Source organism: Rhinolophus hipposideros (genome assembly GCF_964194185.1).
Source record: "Rhinolophus hipposideros genome assembly, chromosome: 26".
In the NCBI taxonomy this organism is placed as follows: domain Eukaryota; kingdom Metazoa; phylum Chordata; class Mammalia; order Chiroptera; family Rhinolophidae; genus Rhinolophus; species Rhinolophus hipposideros.
The window spans coordinates 15006902-15028229 of NC_138072.1; the positions used below are offsets into that span (position 1 = coordinate 15006902).

The window sequence follows — 21328 nt, forward strand, 5'->3', positions numbered from 1 at the left end:
TGCACCCATATGTCCATTGCCGCATTGTTTACAATGGCCAAGATGTGGAGGCAGCCTGGGTGTCCTTCGATGGATGAATGGGTAAAGAGAATATGGTACCAGTTGCCAGATGGGAGGGAGGTTGGGGGGGGTGGTGAAAAAGAGGAAGGGATTAAGTACAAATTGGTCGTTACACAGTAGTCATGGAGACATAGGGTATAGTATAAGGAATGTAGTCGGTAATACTGTAATGACTATGTATTGTGTCAGATGGGTACTAGATTTACCTGGGTGGTAGGCGGTAGGGGTGTTGAGGACAGGGTGAAAAAGATGAAGGGATTAAGTACAAATTGGTAGTTACAAAACAGTAACGGGGTAGTTACAAAATAGTAAAGTAAAACATATAGTCAATAATATGGTAATAACTATGTATAATTGCCAGGTAGGTACTAAACCAGTCAGGGAGGTCACTTCTTAAATTATAGAAATGTCTCACCACTATGCTGTACACCTGAAATAAATACAAAATAATACTGAATGTCAACTGTAATTGAAAATTAAAGCAGGGAATAAAGATAAAGGGGAATAAGAGGTTCAAATTTCCAGGTATAAAACAAATAATGGGGATGTAATGTGCAGCATAGGGAATATAGTCAATAATATTGTGACAGCATGGTAGAGTGTCAGATGGTTGCTGGACTTACAGTGGTCACTTCTTTAGGTATATGAATGTTGAATAACTATGGTGTACACCTGAAACTAATATAGTATTGAATGTTAGCTGTATTGTAATAAAAATATTTTTAAAAAGGAAAAAAATAATAAAATATGGACAGAATAGTGTTTTCTGTTTTTCTTATAATGAGGCCCCGTATTTAGTTATCTTTATCCACAGAACATTGAGTTAGTAACACATGGGAACACTTATGATTTTTAAACCGCTTTCTAGGACTCTATTCTTCTAATAGAATGAGTTTAATTTTTAATTTAGATTATTTATTCCTAAATAATTTGCATTGCATTGTTGTACTGATGTGAGATGTTTTTTGCCAGTGGTATTTTTGTGGACTCTAGTCTTTGGTAGGGACAATTAAATTAGTAGGTTAAGGGGCCGGTCCGGTGGCTCGGGTGATTGGAGCTCGGTGCTCCTAACTCCGAAGGATGCCAGTTCTATTCCCACATGGGCCAGTGGGCTCTCAACCACAAGGCTGCCGGTTCAACTCCTCGAGTCCCGCAAGGGATGGTGGGCAGCGCCCCCTGCAACTAAGATTGAACATGGCACCTTGAGTTGAGCTGCTGCTGAGCTCCCAGATGGCTCAGTTGGTTGGAGCGTATCAACTCAACCACAAGGTTGCCGGTTCGACTCCCGCAAGGGATGGTGGGCTGCGCCCCCTGCAACTAGCAATGGCAGCTGGACCTGGAGCTGAGCTGCGCCCTCCACACTAAGATTGAAAGGACAACAACTTGACTTGGAAAAAAATCCTGGAAGTATACACTGTTCCCCAATAAAGTCCTGTCCCCCTTTGAAAAAAATTAGTAGGTTAGGCACCTCTCTTGAGAATCTGATGAAGGCTATAGTGTATACTGGTATGTGTTTGTATGTAATGATTTAAAGCAGGCTTCCTGACATAGGGCTCCTGCACATTGTATACAAGATTATTTACATTTGCTTATATTTGTGTATAAATAACACATATTCACACATATATGTAATACACCTATGCACATCAGGAACCCTGTTTTAAATAATCCTTAAATTAATCTCTTATCTTACAAAGGTGTGCGGTGTAACAGTCTCTTCTTCCAGCCCCGGTCATTGAATCTCCCAGCACTTCAGTGTCATTATAAATAGATTCAAGTTAAATAAATTTAGATTATAAATCTTAATCATAAAAACGGGTGATGTGGTCTTTTCCTCCATCCCCATCAGAGAAAGCATTTGGTAAAAGAATCACTGTAGAGTGACTATACCACTACAAAATTATATGGGTATAGATCTTAAATTGTTGCCATAGTACCCATCAATTAAAATTAAAGCCACATTTAGTTTTGTAATAATGGAAAAGTGGATGAAAAAACTCATTGCTATTCCCTTTAATGTTGGTTGTGTGCATTTTATCCTGTTTAATATTTGGTCGTTGAGAGGCTGTTTTTGCTTCATGTCCATATATTTATTCATTCGACAAAATTTTTCAGCATTTACCTGTGCTAGGAACTAACTGTTCTGGAGACTGTAGCAATGAATAAGACAGAGTTCTGTTCTAGATTTTATATTACAGTGAGGAAGACAGGTGGTAAATAAATATACTAGAACCTATAGCTAATATAATTTCAAATGGTGACACAGGAATAAAGCTGGGAAAGGAGATACAGAGTGTGGTATACTGTGTTTCCCCGAAAATAAGACCTAGTCGGACCATCAGCTCTAATGCGTCTTTTGGAGCAAAAATTAATATGAGACCTGGTATTATATTATGTTATGTTATATTATACCTGGTATTATGTTATACCCCGGTCTTCTATTAAAATATATTAAAATAAGACCGGGTATAATATATTAATTTTTGCTCCAAAAGATGTATTAGAGCTGATGGTCCAGCTAGGTCTTATTTTCAGTTAAACACAGTAGTAGGGAACTGCTATTTTAGATAGTATAGTTAGTTGAGATTTGATTGAATGAAGACGGACTGGGCAGGTTGCAGGGAGAGCCATGGGAAGATCTGAGGCAAAGAATACAAAGACCATAGTAAAATGTTTCAAGGAAAAGTAAGGCCAGCCAGGGTAGAGTAGTCATAGATGAAGCCAGAAAGTTTATGTAGGCCTGCGTAGGCCAGCATACAGTATGTGTTTAAATTTGGTCTGGCTACCCTAGACCTATTAAATCAATTTCTGGTGGTAGGACCTAAGCATTAGTAGTTTTCCAAAGCTCCTATGGTAATTTAAATAATAAGCAATCAAAATTGAAAAACACTGGCCTCAGAGAGAATGAGACTAACTAGAGAAAAGAAGAGGGCAGAGAACTGAGCCTCGGAAACCTTCTATACTTAGACATAATTGGAGATTGAGAAAAAGAGGGCAGAACAGCCAGCCAAGGACTAAGGGTAGTGTAGTATGAGGAACATTAGGAAGTGTGGCATCTTGGAAGCCAAGGGAAACAAATGTTTTAAGAAAGAGCAGCTAGAATAAGAAGTCAAATTCAGACAATATGGCTTTGAAATCTGTGCTCTTAATACTTACTGCACTCTGTACTAGAGTAGTACAGAGTTGATTTGGTATCTTTGCTTTATATCCCCATCCCTGTTGTGTCCCCCTCATTTTCATGGCACATGGCAACATGGTTATTTTAGGTAGAAGCCTCACAGTCTAGAGGAAGAGACCGGAAGAATGAGCTCAGGACAAGGAGCAAAGCAAAAAACCTTAAGGACCATTTTCTGTAGTTGCCATGGGATAATTCTGTTTACATTCTAGTATTTCCCAGAACACGGGCCTGCTGCACCTAGCTGCAAAGGAAGCTGGGAAATGTAGTATATTTTAGGCAGCCGTGTACCTACCTAATTAAAGCATACCTATTGAAGAAGGGGAAAAAGAATACTGGATAAACAGTTATAGTCTCTGCTACGTAAGGTATTACCTAATGTATGCAGACAATATTAGCTTAAATTAATTAAAATCAGTAAGAAATTAACAATCAGTTTTTGTTTTCAAAGGACTGCATTTTGTGAAAATAGCCAAATAAAACTGAATTCTTAAACTGAGCTTAGTTTCGTCAATATTGCATGCACACTAACTTTATTTGGACAGGAAAGAGATGCTTAATATAGTAATATGACATTTAGTGTTTCTCCTCAGCTAATTTCTGCTTCTTTCAGTGAAGGGGATGTTTTGAGTTTGCATCTGCTTCAGCTGGCTTTTGGTGACAGAAAATGTTTGGCATCGGGACAAATCTTATATGAGGTAAATGGTAATGGTAATACAGCTTATTACCATTTTGTTCATTGTTTATTTTAATTTCTGTTTTAGGATATTAAGATACTGAAAAGTTATTGTTATGTTCAAGTTAATACTGTATGCATAATATAATGGAAAAAATATTAGATTAGGGATTAGGAGTGTAGCTCTTTTACCAAGACAGCACTATTAACTTCTCCAGGTATTACTTTCCTCTAAAATGAAGGGATTGGACAGTGCTGAAGCTTATGGCCTAATTGGTACCCAGGAAAAATAAACCCACTTTGTTGCTGTAATATATCAAGCAGTAAACCATGGGGTGGCTTTATAAACAGTCTTGCTATTTAAAATTAATTGTAAAAGAGGGTAAATGCATCCGGCATTTCAGAATATTATTTTTCTGGCTGAGTTCTTGAGGAAATAGTGCGGAGCTGCTGCTAATACCTGTATTTGATGAACCCTCAGATTCCATTTTGTAGAACAGACTTTATTAACCTAATGTTTAAGGTTACAGGGATAGGAATCCATGAGTCCCTGAATTATTATGCCTTTTTGTGGGGAAAGTTCTCATATCTTTTGTCAGATTCTTAAAGGGATTGATGAGCAAAAATAATTTAAGAACTATTGTAGAGCAAGAATTTCAGTGAGAACACAGGAGTAGGTTTGCTGGCAGAGAAAGAGGGAGAGAATTTTGATGGTTAGTCCACTTTACAGTACAACTGGTAGTACATGAAGGTTCCCATGTTTGATACCAGCTTTAGAAGACTTAATGGTAATATTTTTGAGATACTAAATCTAACGTTTTATTTGTTTTATGCTGTGTAAAATTTTAGAGCCCTTCTCAGTGATATGTTCTCTTCAGGGTTTAACTTTTTTGTTTTCTTTGTATTGTGTGAAAAATCTTTAAACATGGAGACATTTAATTTTAGAATGACTTTTCCCTTAGAATCCTATTAAGATAAAAATGTTTGTACATTTTGTGTTTCAGGGGTTAGAGTACTGTGAAGAAAGATACACACTGGACCTCACAGATGGCATGTTTCCTTTGAGGGAACAGGCTAGTAATACCAAACTGTTGGGATGCCAGAGTATAGAGAAATTTCGATCTCATGGTGACAGGGAGGAAGGCATGAATGAAGGTTAGTTGAAAGTACTCACATCACGTGAATGCTTGATTTAAGATTTATGACACGTATTGGTTTCTAGAGTTTTCACACTCCTAGCAGTTAAAAAATTGAAATACGGAATATGGAATTTATCTAGGTCTGTATGAGATAGTGGGTATTTCTTGTTTTTCAGATTTCTGTGTAGAACTCAAGAATTGAACAGGTTAAGGAAATGAGGGATCTTGTATTTTAATCCAGCTCGTAAAACAAACGAAAATAGTTACTTGTTTTGACTAGTATAAATAGTCTCTGAATGTTTCTCTGTATTTTTTGAGACACATATGGCAGACATGCCTTGGTTGCCGTGATCTTTTTCTGTCTCCTTTATGATCCCTTCTTCTTGGTAAATATCCTGGCATAGTAAAAATTGCATAGATTTTAGAATCCAACATGAATTCAAATCCCAGTTCTGTCATTTGTTGTGACCTTTGACAAATTAGGTAATATTTTTGAGCCTCTGTTTCCCCATCTGGGAGTGACATAATGCAGTTACATCTTTTGCAAAGTGTGGGTGTGAGGATTAAATATGCTAATGTCATACATTCATTCAGTTCTGGGAATGCTCACTAGAGCCTTGGTTGTGTTTGTGTTCTTATCGGGATTGATTCTCATGGTTAGCTCATTCACGCCAGAGATGTCTCTGTCCGAGTCCCCACACCTGTGTTAGTTTTCACACCCAGACATGTCAAAACCTCATCAAACTCTTCTTATTCCCCACTTGCATCTTCCTTTTTCTGTTTCCTGTCAGTTGTGTCTCTTATTTTTACTTTCCTCTCTCCTTCTATTGATGTCTGTTGCTATCTTTCAGTTCCATCTCCACTACCCAGGTTCTTGTCCTTTTCCTCCTTCACCATATCTAGCTATATCAGTCTTTCTCAACCACAGACCTTTAAAGAATTAAGCCTTAAGGCCTAAAGGCATCTGTTTTAAGTGTTGATATTCTCTGGTACTAGCTATGAACCATTCTTGGGAGAATATTCATTCTCCTTCCAATACCTACAAGTTGCCAAAATATTAACTGAAAACGAGCCAGGATAACTTTTCTGATGAGTGCTTTTTAATAAGGTCTTCTTGAAATAGAAATAGTCAAGATACAAGTGAATTAATCTCTTCTTATAGAATAAATAATAGAAATGTGTTTTGACAAATCAAATATGACTTTATGAGGAAATCTTGCTACAATTTTATTTAGGGGATTTTACTTTGAGATTATTCTATTTTTAAAATTATCGTTTCTCTTTAGTTCAGTCACCTGATACCAGTGTTTCAGTCTTTACCTGGCAAGTGAATATATATGGACAAGGAAAGCCTTCTGTATATTTGGGGCTTTTTGACATAAATCGTTGGTATCATGCACAGATGCCTGATTCATTAAGGTATGATATATACTTCGTTTTCTCTCTCTCTCTCTCTCTCTCTCTCTCTCTCTCTCTCTCTCTCTCTCTCTATGTGTGTAGCAGTTCAGTGACTTAAAATTTTTGTAAAATTTTCTTTTAGATCAGGAGAATATCTGCATAATTGCTCTTATTTTGCATTGTGGTCACTGGAGCCTGTTGTAAGTACAACTTCTCCACATTACATCTTGGATGTATTGGTTCATGAGAGAAGCTTAAGTCGGGGAATTCCACCTTCATATCCCCCTCCTGAGCAGTTTTTTAACCCAAGTACTTATAATTTTGGTATGTATTTTCTTAACGTTACTTTTTGAGAAAAATAACATGCAAGAGATTATGTACATGTGTGTATTGATGTGTAGTATATGTGTATATGAATGTACTGTTACCTTATGTCTTTGTCAGTTAACATGTGGCTAACTTAGGAAAATAATTTGATATACTGGTATATGCGTGAGAAATTTAATACTGCTATGTTATATAAAGAAATTACCACTATTTTGAATTTGCTAGGAAAGATTAAATATTTCACATTTAATGCATTTGTGATTGGGTTTGGTATCTTGTTAGGATAGAAATACCTAGAAAAATTATTTTAAAATGTATTATAGGTAATAATTTGATACCTTGCCTAGCAATCTGTAATATGTAAATTTTGTTGTATTAATGCCATCTCAAATATAATATGTAAGTGGATTTGTTAAATTTTTTTGTTTTCTTTAGATGCCACTTGTTTGTTAAACTCAGGAGTTGTTCATATAACTTGTACTGGCTTTCAGAAGGAGGTAGGTAACAACCGACAATGTGAATAGCATTTCTTACTGAACTCAAGTCAGATCATGGATTTAAACTTTATTTAATGTAATTATGTAAGCTATTGTTGCAACTAAAATGGTAGCTTCTGCTAGGTTAATAGGAGGTATTGGGATGTTTTTCGCAGCTTTCTGTAGACATTAGTTACTTGAACTCCAAGGAAAAGAGCAAAGTAGGTCAGAGCTTTACCACATCCCTTTTTTATCCTTCCTCTTAATTCTCCTCCTTCTCAGAAAGCTTATAAATAAATGAAGTAATATGAAGTAATGCAAAGAAGGTACCTACTAGCACAGTGGTACAATGCCTGGCATAGAGTGGATTGATTATATGTTGAAAAGTACTTTTCCAGGAAAACGTGAAGTGACAAACCTTTTAATTGATTATCAACTAGAAGTATACGAATGCCATATTTATACCTCATATCAGATCTCTTTTATACTAGACCAAGAGCAATAAACTGCAGGGTTGTGTGATCGTGTCAAGTTCGTTAAGATCTGTCACCAAGTCTATCAGCTTTAGAGAAGGTCACGTGGTTACCTTTCATAAAAACATAAGCTACCTAATACTCTTTATCAGTCGTAGTATTTATAACTAGCAGGCATTGGTTTAGCTCAAGAACTTCTAAACCCACTTCCTTGCAAGAAGTACAAAAATGTAGTCTTCCCCAGTTTCCATTTTAGTGTTTTTAGTTTTATTAAAAATGTTAAGTGTAAAATAGGGTAGTTTGTGAAGCATTCTTAAATGTGGTTGTTTGAACTGGGTAGTGATTGATATCTGTACTTGATCTATTACAGACTTTGACTTTTTTAAAGAAATCAGGACCATCTCTCAATGAAGTCATCCCTGATGGTTATAATCGCTGTCTGGTGGCTGGCCTTCTCTCACCAAGACTTATTGATATTCAACCTTCTAGTTTAAGTCAGGTTAGACGAGTTTTAACTCCACTGTTTATTTTGCATCATGTGTTATCTTTCTGTTATAATAGAAATAACTTAGATCTGCCAAAGTATGTTAAGTAGTATAATGCCCAGTCTGCATGATAATAGCTATGGTCTTAGATTTGGCTTAAAATTCATACTCAAAGGACCCAGTAGGCCATAACTCGGCACCAGGCTCACTTAGCTGTGAAGAATGACATAGGACAGGAAACATATGGCTGCATCAGGCATGTCATGAGTAGAAGTTGTTATAACAGTCTTGGGGCCGTTTTCCAGCCCCCAGAGAGAACAGCATAGATGCAAGAGAACAAGATCTCATGAGTGGAAACCATACTGACTTAGGTGAATTTCATGGTCTGTAGCAGCAAAGCGTGGGCTTTGGTATCAGCTTCTCTGGGAAATTGTTAGAAGTGCCAAGTTCTTGCTTCCTACCCTAGAGCTACTGAACCAGAAAATCCAGGTATGGAGCCCAACAATCTGTGTTTTAATAAACGCTGGATGTAATTCTGATAGTGTTTTTTTTTTGTTGTGGTTTTTTTTTGAGAGCCCACTGGCCCATGTGGGAATCGAACCGGCAGCCTTCAGAGCTAGGAGCATGGAGCTCTAACCGCCTGAGCCACCGGGCCGGCCCTCTGATAGTGTTTTGAAGAACATTGCTCTAAAGAAACAAGTGTCTTGTAAAAGCCTATTGTGATATTTCCAATTTCCTGCAAAACAAGAGTTATAGGACTCAGACTCAGTCATGGAAGCCATAACTTCCCAATGGATATTTATAGTCCATTCACAATTTTCCTAGTCCTAATACATTTTAACAATCAGGAGACATTCTCACAATAAATAGTGTTGCCTGGTGATGGCTCATAATTCACATCTATTTCAAATCAGTATTTGCGAGTAAAATATGCTGGAAGGAAGTAAACCAATGCTAGGTCATTTTCCCATGGATAAAGAAGAAATGTTTTATTAACTCTTTCTGCCCGAGTAGTGTTTGAATTGAGTTTTTTAAATAATTATAAATGCAAAACATAATAAATTGGTGAAGAAAGCCTTTTAAATATTAGATGAAATGTAAATATTGTTGCTCATGGTTTAACACCTACATTTGGCATTTAATACTTAATTTCATGGAAGCAAAAAGAAACACTCAATACTATCATCATCAGGAGATTTTTTGCTGTTCCCTTTCCTCTCCTCTCTTTATATGATTGTGTCTGTGTAAATATTACATAACTACATAGTCATGTAGTGATATATGTTAACATTTTTTCCCTATGTAACTTGTTTTTTCCTGGCTTTTTCAAGTGGCCTTTTTTATAAAAACAAGCAAATCTTGCCTAAGCTATCATTTACACAACCTTAACTTTTTCTTCTTAGTTTTTGTTCTTTGTGGAACTCCATAAGGCAAATGTTGACTATCAGTTGATCTTCTGTTAGCTTATCTTTACTTTCCCACTGTTTGTCTCTTTTGCCTCTGGTTCTACTTTCTCTGGGAGATTTTCTCTTCCCTTTCTTTTTTCTATTAGATTTTTTAAAAATTTGGTTCTAATTTCAAATTTCTATATGAGCTATTATTCTTTGATCATTCTTTCTTCATAGTAATCTGTGCTGTGTTATGGATGAAACATTCTCTATGTATATGTTTAAAGTTTCATTTTAGGTTCCTGCGTTACTTCTATTTTCTCTGAAGTCGTTTTTAATTACTTCAGTCTTTCTGATGCCAATGGCTATCCTCAAAGGTTTGGTGGTCCTTAGTCATCTGTTTATATATAAAGTGAGTTAGTAACAGATTTTATAAACTCTCTTTTGTGTGGGTAGAGTTCCTTCAGAATCATCTTTTAGGATCATGGATTGGATGTACACCATTTCAGTAGGGAAACCCCAGATATTTTCCGGGGCCATTCAGTTTTTCCAAAGATCTCTCAGACTGGCCTCCACAGTTCTTTGCTGCAGGGTAACAGACGGGTGGGACTCTCTGTTCCATATACCAAGTTTTAACCCCGTTGCCTGTTTTCAATCCCATGTTTGACCATCCTTTCCCCCAACTGTGCTCTGAACCTGGTTTCTCCAAGAATTCAGTCTAATCGGATTCTGAGAGCCAAATTGACTCTATTCTCATCTGTAGTTCCCTTCTGTGGGGACTTGAGGACATGGTTCCCTTCACACTGCTAAACAAGCCACCTTTTCTCTGTTCCTTAATTGCTTTTCAAAAATTCTGTTGAGCTATCTTATTTCATAATGCCTTCTCTTTTCTTTGTTGACATACCTTTTTTACTAATGATTTTTAAAATAACAGCTTTATTGATATAGTATAACTCACATAGTATACAATTCACCTATTTAAGTATAAAGTTCACTGGTATTTAGTGCACTCATGGAGTTGTGACCTATAATCACATTTTCATCACCTCCAAAAAACCCTGTACCCATTAGCAGTCACCCCTTTCCCTCCCTCCTCTCCCCAAGCCTTTCATAACCACTAATCTGCTTTGTCTTTATAGATTTACTTGTTCTAGACATTTCATATAAATGGAATCAAATAATATATGGCCTTTCTTTGACTTAGCATAAGGTTTTTAAGGTTCATTTGTGTTGTAGCGTATATCAGTACTTCATTCCATTGTATGGCCATATGATATTCCACTGTATCAGTATACCACATTTTATTTATCCATTCTTCATTTGATGAGCAGTTTTGGATTATTATGAATAATGCTGCTTCATAGAAGTTTTGTGTGGACGTGTGTTTTCATTTCTCTTAGGTGTGTACCTCAGTGTAGAATTGCTGGGTCGTATGGTAATTTTGATTTTGAGGAACTACCGGACCATTCTCCAAAGTGGGCTTTAACATGTTATATTCCGACCAGCACTGTATGAGGATTCCAATTTTTTCACATTGTCACCAATGCTCATTGTCTGTCTGCTTGTACATAGCCATCCTAATGAGTCAGTGATTTTTAAGCCTTTAAAATTTTGTGTTCTGAACTAGAACTTGCTACTTCTGAGTCTGTGATCACATATCCTTTCTTATTTCATTTTTTTTCCTTTCTTTTTTTTCATACATGGATTAGGAAGAACAGTTAGAAGCTATATTGTCAGCAGCAATCCATACAAGTTCTCTGGGACTTTTGACTGGATGTATCAGGAGGTGGATAACAGAAGGTAAGATTATGAGTTTTAACAAAAATTACTGTTGTATTTTTTAAATCATCAGTTCACTGTTTTAGGGCGTTTTTTAAGTTAAACTTCATTTGGAGATAGTACGTATTTGTAAATTCACATGCAGTTACAACACAGTTGTAATGCATAATATACAGAATGATCCTGTGTACCCTTTACGCCATACCACCCCCTTCACCCCGATGGTAAGATCTGGCCGCACTCTAATATAATAGCACATAACACAGCATCACAATCAGGATCCCCCATGGTACCCTTTTACAGCCACATCCTTAACCCTGGGCAGTCACTACCTCCTCCCCTTCCCCACCCCTAACCCATGCTATCACAGCTCTATTCTGTATTTCAATGATTTTGTCATTTCAAAAATGTTCATAAATGGAATTGTACAGTATATAACCTTTTGGGATTGACTCTTTTTCCTCAGCAAAATTCTCTAGGGTTCATCCAAGTCGTGTATGTTACTCTTGTTTTTTTACAATCACTACACACACACATTTGAGAATAAGCTCAAGTGATCATGCTTTTTTACCCATAAATATTTCAATATTATATCTGTCTGAAAACAAGAACGTTCACTTACAAAAACCACTTTGCAGGGGTGACCGGACAGCTCAGTTGGTTGGAGCGTGAGCTCTGAACAAAAGGGTTGCTGATTCGATTCCCACATGGGCCAGTGAGCTGCGCCCTCCACAACTAGATTGAAGACAAAGAGCTGCCATTCAGCTGAGCTGCCGGAGGGGTGGCCGGATGGCTCAGTTGGTTAGAACGCGTGCTCTCAACAAGGTTACCTTGAAGGACAGTGACTTGGAGATGATGGGCCCCGGAGAAACACACTGCTCCCCAATATTCCCCAATTAAAAAAAACAAAGCACTTTACACCTATAAAAATTAAGAAAATTAACATTGATAACGTGCAATTATCTAACCTACAGACCTTACTGGAATCTCATTAATTGTCCTAATAATGTCCTTTGTAGTATTTTTAGGGAGGGGGAAGGGGCATCCAGAATTTAATCCAGAATATATATTGTATTTAGTTGTCATGTCTTTAATCTCTCTTAATGTGGTATAATTCCTAAGTCTTTGTCTTGTGAAAAATTGACATTTTAAAAGAACATAACCCTGTTATTTTGTAGACTGTCTTTCAATTTGTTTGTTGTTCCTTCCTCCTGGTTAGATTCCGATTCTGTGGTGTTCACGGCAGTACAACATGCGCTGCACTCAGGATACATGATGCCAATTTGTCTCCATTGATGTTGGTTTTCATGTTGCTCACTTGGTTAGGGTGGTTTCTGTCAGGTTTCTCCACAGAAAAGTTACTCATTTTTTTGTTTGTAATTAATAACCATTATTTTTTTCTTTCATATTTACAAATAAGAACAACCAAATTCTGCTGCTAATTTGCGCTTTGTTCTTGAATGGACATGGAATAAAGTCATTCTCACAAAAGAGGAATTTGACAGACTGTGTAAGTATTAAACTAATCTTGATTTATTTTTTAAAGTAGATAACAATAATTTTTGATCATTTTGAAGTTGTAAACTCTTTAAAGATGTCCCAGAAGAATTTTTTTTTTACATTACAGTGACAAAATTATTTTTGACCACGATTTTGCAGTAGATTGTTAAATTGGCAACATGTCAATATGTCCACAGTAGCAAGTTTCAGAATTATGCTTTACGTATCTTTTGATCTTAGGGGTTTAATTTACAAAAAATGCTAGTGATTGAGTAAGGGGAATATGCTAGTTAACGTCAGCAGCTCCTCTTCTTAACTTACTTTTTATTTAAAATACTTATAAGTATAAAGAAGTTTAATAGCAGGGTAAAAACTCATCATCTCTGCCTTCTAAGACATGTCATTATCAGTCATGCCAAGTCATTTTTCTTCTTGACAGTCTTGTTTATTAGTCGGTTGTACACTTTGAGTTTTGAGGCATCTAGTGAATATTAAAAACCCATTATGCCCAATTAGTATAAAAATAATGTTAAAGGTAATACATAGTTACCCTGGACATGAAAGTAAAATCTAAGTTTATTTAGAAGTATGTTTTTATTTTTATTATTGTGTCATTATGAATAAACAAATGGAGTTTTAAAAAGATTTATTCTTAATAGAGGATTTTTAAACCAACAAAATTGTATAGGAAGACATGGGATTCTACAGGTTTTTTAGGGTATACATAATAAAATTACAAACATGAAGTAAATAATTTTAAATATTTCAATAATCAGAACTGTTGGAAGTCTGGAACACTTGCTAATTCAGAATCGGTAAAAACTATATATTTTTTTTTTTAACAGGAAAATGTTTTCAGGGCCAATTATATAAATTATGTAAAAAAGACAAAATTCAACTCAGTTTATAAAATTATATGCCTTTATTATTCTTTAAGCATAATAATGTGGTGTTTCAGGGTTGAACTTGGTAATAACTCAGCCATTATTACTGCCTTGAAATTTATTGGTTAATGGAGATTTTTTTTTTTAATGAGAAATAATTAAAATACAATATAAGTATTTTAAATGCATTGGAAGTAAAGCAAATAATTTGATTTGAGAAAGGATTTAGAAGATACTTGTTTTCAATTATACATTAAATATTAATGTAATTATACATCAAATATTAATGTAATCAATTCTTATCAAAAAAGATGTAACCAATACCAACTTAAATACCCTTCCCCACACCAAAAAAAGGATTTGTAAACTCAACCTTGAATTGGAAATGAAAGGACAACTGAGTCTACAGTGAATTATAACATGCCTATAATTTCATTGTAATAAGTCTTTATCTGAGTCTTGATTTTAATGTTTCACTTTTGAAGAGTGGAAGTGTAAAAAAGAATTCTTAGGAAATATTAATTGCAAAACAACATGGTACATAAAAGATCTAATATAAAAGATTTATTTGAAAGAGAAGCATTTAATGACTATAACTGATTTCTAGTGAATCTGAAGTTGTATCTCTTATCACCTTCCTCTGTACTCACACACTACTTACTTCAATCTACATTTTCTTAAAAATAATAATTTGTATCAGCACTTTTAGTTTCCTTCAGGGTATTTGCTATTTCAATTTTGCCTTTGTAAATCTCATAATTTATGGAAGAATTTCTCAAATAGGAATTTGAGAAATTTTGCATTTGTGAATTTAATTAACTCAGTTTTACTGTGTTGAAACTAATCGTGTATTTTATCTTTGAAAGGTACGCCCTTATTTGATGGTTCATGTCGTTTCATTGATCCACAAACTATGCAGTCTGTCCAGCAGTGCCATTTGCTTCTCAGCAATCTTAATACAGTCTTAAGCTGTTTTGTAGCTATGGCCGAAGAGATCACTGAAAGAGGTGTGTGTACTGTTTGTCTTGTATAAATGATTGTTTTATTAAATTGTACTTCTTCAAGAAAGAAGAAATTGCCTATGTCTTTTTTATGAAAAGCCACAGAATGTTAGATGTACTATGAGCCCGTGCTCAAAGAAGCTTGGGAAATTTGGAAGTTAAACTTAATGACTATTAAAATAGTGTATTTCCAGCAGAATTTCAAATTTTAAATTACAAGTTTTTATTCACAGGTCATTATAATTTTTTCCCCCTGTTTTACCATTTAAACAAAACCATTAATTTAATTTAAAGACCTGGTGTGAACAACCTATATTATTGATACTATGTAGCTTGTATAAATTTGACTTCTGAAATTAACTAAATGGAAGTGTAGCTAAGATAGAAGCATATTTACCTAAATTGTCTACTTTAATCAGTGAATTATTTATTTTTGCATTTTGAAGTTTATTTGTTCAAGCAAAGTTTATTAAAAAATAACACGTGCATTATAAAAAAAAATCAAGTGATTAGTTTTTGAAAACTTTTTAGTGTCTTGATTTTTCATTTATGGTTGATAAATTGAAAGTTAAACTACTGATGTTTAACTCTTTTTTTACAGATGTTATGGACTTAACCAATAAGTATATGGTTTCCCAGCTCATCTGTCAATATGCGCAAGTGGTTCTTTGGTTCTCTCATTCTGGGCTTTTACCAGAGGGCTTAGGTAAAATATTTACTTAATCTGTAAATATTAACTGAAACATTCTTAAATCTTTATAATTTTGTTGTTGTGTTCTAATGTTTCGGGTTTCCTTTCTTCCACCACCTCACTTATGTTTTCTTCTTCTTACATTCTTCCTTACTTTGTATCTTCAGTGCCTCACTCCCTCCCTACCTGATACACAGCTGTTCCATACATGTTTATTGGATTGACTAACATTTAGAAGGAAAGAATATTTGACAGAACATCGCTTCTGACAGTTGATTCAGTGATATCACCAGCTAAAATTTAGGTCCATGGAACTATGGGTTTTATAATCTAATTTTCCAGTCCTTTTAATTTGTGTGGGTTCTTTTAATATGGTTATTAACTAATTTTATTTGCCATCATTTAAATACTTCCTTTTATCTAATAATTCATGCCAATGTCAAGAATTAGAGAATTTGACTTTTACTGTATTTATTTAAGCACACTTTTAAAGCCTCTAACTTCTTGCATCTCCAGGAAATACATTAGATTTTATTTAAATGTGCTTCTGCCACTTTGCGTAATTTCTGTTAACCTTATTCTTTCATAATTCTTTTAGTGTCCTTATTACAGACATTCACGAGAGACTCGATTTCTCAACATGTGCATCTATTAATAAAGGGATGTATAGTACTCTTATTACTTAAATTTAGGAAGCCTGTAAATTAAACAAAAATATAAAATTAGTAAAATATCAGTATGTATAACCTAACTATTGTTGGGATATTTTGGAAACATTACTAGCTTTTTTTCCAACTCTTAAAATAAATCTAGATGATGGTGTGATGTTGTCACGGTTATGCTACAACTACCCTGTAATTCAGAACTACTACACCAGTCGTCGACAGAAGTGTGAGCATTTATCAAGGTATAGTACATCCTGAACCTTCAAAAAACATTGTAAAAATTTCTTCTGTAAGAAGTCAAAGCTTTGCGAGATACAACAGAATTCATCATGTTACAAAATGATTAAATGGTGGGGTTCTCAGAAAGTATCAGAATTTGTTACCAGCATTACTATTTATAGTTGTAATGTTTGCCTTGACCTGATGGTTACACTTTTATTACAGAACTTAAGTGTAGCTATTCATTATTTCCTATATAAAACTATTCATCTTGATTGATGTATTAGATTCTATAATTTAATCATGTATTTTTTCTGAGAATTCTTATTCAAAAAGACTAGAAGCTCCTATTCGTCAAAAAAGCATAAAACAGGCAGCCCCGTTGGTTAGAATGCGAACTCTCAACGAGATTGCAGGTTCGATTCATGCATGGGATGGTGGGCTCTGCCCTCCACAACTAGATTGAAGGACAACGACTTGGAGCTGATGGGCCCTGGGGAAACTCAGTGTTCCCCAATATTCCCCAATAAAAATTAAAAAAGAAAAAAAACATAAAACATATCACTAGTTATTTTATATTCTTTCTATTAACGGTTGGATTTCAGCACTTGGACCACTTTCTATTGTTTTTTTGTTGTTTTTTTCTCATTTCCTTTATCTGTCTCTCTTTTTTTAAATACATGAATGTTAGCCTAAGTTAGCTCCTTTTAAATAAAAAAATAGAAGAAGAAAAAGTAGTGTTTGGAGCCTTGGCGCTACCTCTGGTGTATATAGTCTTCTTCAAGTTGGAATGAAAGAATTGTAGAGCAACATACAACATTCAGAGCAGTGAATCACAAACACTGATTAATTTCAGGATGGTTGTGTCAGAATCACCTAAAGACCGTGTTTAAAATGCTGTGCCAGCTGTACTTTTGGTGCATGACAGGTTTTGGGATCCAGTGCTTTAGAATAACTAATTAGGATAGTGAGCATGGACCTTATTAAGTGTATGTCATTGAGCGGGTTTGCTAAACTTTCTAATCCTATTTGTCACGAATTATAAAGTCAGTATAAAGGCTACATAATAATATACGCAGAGCACCTCTTATAGTACTTGACTCATAGGAAAAGCTCAGTAAGTAATAATTGCTGTTGCTGTTAATATTAGACATTGAAACAGGGACAATATTTGCTTGGCACCTTGTAATGCTCAGTAATATATTTTTGAAGGAATCACCGAGGTTAAGAGACTAACCAGGTGATGAAAGTGAAACTATAACTCTTTGACTTGAGCTGCAGTATTAACTATAGTGGGCTTCCATGCCCTTTGGTAGTTTGCTCAAGATGGTAAAAAATTAGAATAACCTCAGGCTAGCTCGACCACATTCTTCCCTGGGACCTGACCTTCACTGACTGGCTTGCTGATAACCGAAATTGAGGCTTCTTCAGGCTTTGTCTGACTAACTCCCTTTGATGTCTGGGGTTCTCATAATGCTAAATGCGGTCCTAGTCTCTTCTCCCTTTTATAGTTGGGATCATTACTTTAAGAGTTTAATGCTTATTGTTTTGATAATAATTACCATTAATATTAAATAATCCTTAATTTTGCTCTTATTGCAGAGGGAAGTGGAACCCTGATTTCTTGATGATTGATGAGATGGTTTCTCGGTTAGGAGATAGAGTTGAGAAACTGTGGAAACGGGAAGAAGGAAGCACAGGAAAATATCCTCCCACTAGTCTACATGTAGGTTTGCAGTAGCATGATATCACTTAAGAACTCCACAAAGTTGGGGGAGAGGGGAGGTATACTTAGCTGTATTTTTAATACCTGGCACAGGCTTGGGAAAAACAAGGAGCATGAATGAATTGAGTACATAAAACACTGAATTTTTAATCTCTATTATAGGCACTACTTGACATATATCTACTAGACAACATTACTGAAGCGGACAAACATGCTATTGTATCCTTCAATATTTTATCAAATAAGTCATATATTACCAAAATTTTAAAATTCCATAGTAGGAACCTTATACATCTAATCTAATCTTGATCTCACATTTGAATTCTTTTTAAAGGAAGGGTTCTTAACCTTGGATCTGTTGATTGTGTTTCGATGATCTAGGCTTAACCTGAAACTATGCAAAATTTTGTTTTATAGCGTTCATCAAATTTTCAGATGTGTCTGAGATACTCCCAAAGTTAAGAATAACTGTTCTAAAACATTGTTGGCAAGTAGTCATTCTAAATGAGATTAACTTATGTGCTAAACCTGAATACATTGTAAGTTAGCTTAATATTACCTTAGACATTGTATTGAGCCCTGAGGTCTTTGCAGTAAGATTTTTTTTCTAATGTCAGTTATTAATCTAAATGTGCATAGTTCCATTCATAATTTATAATATGCATGACATGTTTGCTTAAGCTCCCAGGTTTTGCTGAATAACTGGAATTTTGTCTGTAGCTTTCTTTATTAAATTTGCTGAGCTACTGACTTCATGAAGAAAGTATGCTTTAGTTCATCTCCTTTGTGGTGGTACTTACTACTGAGAATGAATGAAGTTGGTTGTAGGATTGGCAGTGCCACATTCAATAAAACTACTTCTATAGCTGGATATTCATAATGATTTTCTGCATGCTAGGGTCTCTCAAGCCTCTTTTCTGCTATGTTCTGTTATAAAATATATATGTAGAAGTTTTATATATAAACATATATTTATATGTATAAATACATATGTAGAAGTTTTTCTTTTTGTTTATTGTCCTTAATCCTCTTTTTCAAAGACCATTTATTTGCTACTTGATATTATGTATTCCTTCCCAAACAAAACAGATACTTGCATCGAATCATTTTCAACTGCCTTTGCCATTTCTTGGGACCAGGTTAAACTTACTCAAGGGTTTTGGCTGATAGATCATAATGACTCTGAGGTAAGTCTGTTAGTTCCCTTAGAATGTGAACTTTCAGAAACTGTTAGGATTTGAGAAAACAATACAGAACTGGATTACATTTCATATTAAAGATGACACAGTCTACATCTAGAGACACTTGAAGGAGTCAGGTTAATCAGTACTTTCATGAAGCACTATCTTAGGCAGTAAGAATCCAAAGATAAAACAGTTCAGCACTTAGGTTTCTTTTTTCTCAAGAAGGAAACAAACGTCAAACAGTTACTAATAGTGCAAGTATGGTAACTGTTACGTGAGAGATAGGTTTGGTGTGTTGGGCCCATAGAAGGCAGGATTTGACATTGATGATTGGTGATGGAAAGATTTTATATAATTGCTTAACGAGGTCTCAAAAGTATGAGGCTTTTGGTAAGGCTTTCATTTAAAATATACCACAGATTAAAGTAGATCTTTTCAGTTTATACTTAAACTGGTTTTAGTCTTGATTTTTGTGGCTTTAGTATTCCCTGACTTAAAGGTTAGCTACTTGGCCTAAATGCAGAGCATTATATTTGTATTTACCAATTTTCATGTCAATTTTGCAGAGCGGTTTGGATCTTCTGTTTCACCCAGCTACTGCAAAACCTGTGCTATGGCAACATTCAAAGATTATTCAAGCCTTCATGAGTCAGGGTGAGCACAGACAAGCCCTCAGATACATTCAGACCATGAAGCCAGCAGTGTCCAGTGATAGTGATATTATCCTTCACCTCACTGTTTTGCTTTTTAATAGGTAAGTACATATTTTGAAAGTACAAACTCTTAATCATATGTCAATAAGGTGGAATTGATGAAATAGACAATAGCAATATATAATATTTTGCTTTTGTCGCATTACATACTAGTCATGGGATTTCAACCATGACTATTTTTCAACCTTAAGAAAAAATGTAGAATAAACATTCACCTTGTCTAGAATAAGATGAATAAGAAGCACCTTGAGTGAAAGGAAATCAAACGGAGGTTTGAAATTATATCTGTTGCTAATTGACAATATCAGTAGTCTCCTGCATAGATAATTGATGTTTGAGGATGCTGAAAAGGGGCCAGAAATATAGAGGAAGAATGAAGCCATGTTGAGTTGATAATTATATTCTTTGAGGGTATATTCCAATGATGGTATTCTGATATTTTTTAAAATTTTGGTTGCTTGGGTTTTGCAATTCTTTGCATTTGATGGAGATTCAGAAAGAAATCTTGAAGCATCTGTTTAAATTAAGAAAATAATCAGGTTTCATATCTTAATACTTTAACAAGATTTGAGCACATGATATCTTTATATTGCTTTCTTCCCTTTGCAATATTTTAGTATTCGCTAATCATATATTTGCCATTTATAGCAATACATATATTGCTGTAATTATTATATTTGGCATCTATATTATCTGTGACAAGTTAAATGGCATGATTTAAAATGTAATGGTCTAATTATTAGTCTCACTATAATAAGAGAATGTCTCCTTCATAAAGAGCTATTTCTTCTTTGTGACCTGCCCATAGTTTTTCTGTGTTGTTGGGATTATTCTTACTGATTTGTAAGTGTGCTTTATATATTAGGGATATTAACCCTTTGAAATATTTTTGTTTTTAATTTGTCATTTGACTTTGCTTTATAATGTATTTTGATATGCTTAAAATTATTTTTATGAAGTCAGAATTATCAATATTTTAATGATTTTTTTGTCTTTTTTCACTTCAGTGTTTTTTTTTTAATACTCTTGTTTTTTTACTATCACTTTTATGGTATTTGCTTTACCATTTTTGATACATATGAAATTTATTTTGTCACGGCATTTTTAAAAGTAAATTTCTATACATAAAAATAAAAGAACGCAATGAAGGTTCCATATACCCATCCTGAATCAAATTCACATATCAAGATTTTGTTATACCTGCTTCATCTATTCCTTTATATGTTTTTTAAAATTAATGGTGAGGTGATCATTTATCCTGATTATTTATTTTTCTTTCTACAAAACACACTCATTTTAATATCCCAGATTTTTGACTTAGTTAAAAAATTACCCCCTGAGACATTTGGACTGTAATTACCACACTGTC

At 34.6% G+C, this 21328-nt stretch overlaps 1 protein-coding gene across 4 annotated transcripts in view; it reads left to right on the forward strand.

The window, feature by feature from the left end:
- AHCTF1 (AT-hook containing transcription factor 1) overlaps nt 1-21328 on the forward strand; it is a gene marked incomplete at its 5' end in the record, with an annotated part of 75845 nt that overhangs the window by 27193 nt on the left and 27324 nt on the right. For all 4 annotated transcript variants that reach the window (XM_081039022.1, XM_081039023.1, XM_081039021.1 and 1 more), the window contains 15 exons: nt 3849-3933; nt 4916-5066; nt 6337-6469; nt 6591-6772; nt 7211-7272; nt 8095-8223; nt 11307-11397; nt 12797-12886; nt 14627-14767; nt 15363-15467; nt 16266-16359; nt 17939-18062; nt 18225-18281; nt 19103-19249; nt 19813-20000. In XM_081039022.1, the coding sequence (XP_080895148.1) occupies nt 3849-3933; nt 4916-5066; nt 6337-6469; nt 6591-6772; nt 7211-7272; nt 8095-8223; nt 11307-11397; nt 12797-12886; nt 14627-14767; nt 15363-15467; nt 16266-16359; nt 17939-18062; nt 18225-18281; nt 19103-19249; nt 19813-20000 (1779 nt within the window). The remainder of the gene's footprint in view (nt 1-3848; nt 3934-4915; nt 5067-6336; nt 6470-6590; nt 6773-7210; nt 7273-8094; nt 8224-11306; nt 11398-12796; nt 12887-14626; nt 14768-15362; nt 15468-16265; nt 16360-17938; nt 18063-18224; nt 18282-19102; nt 19250-19812; nt 20001-21328) is intronic.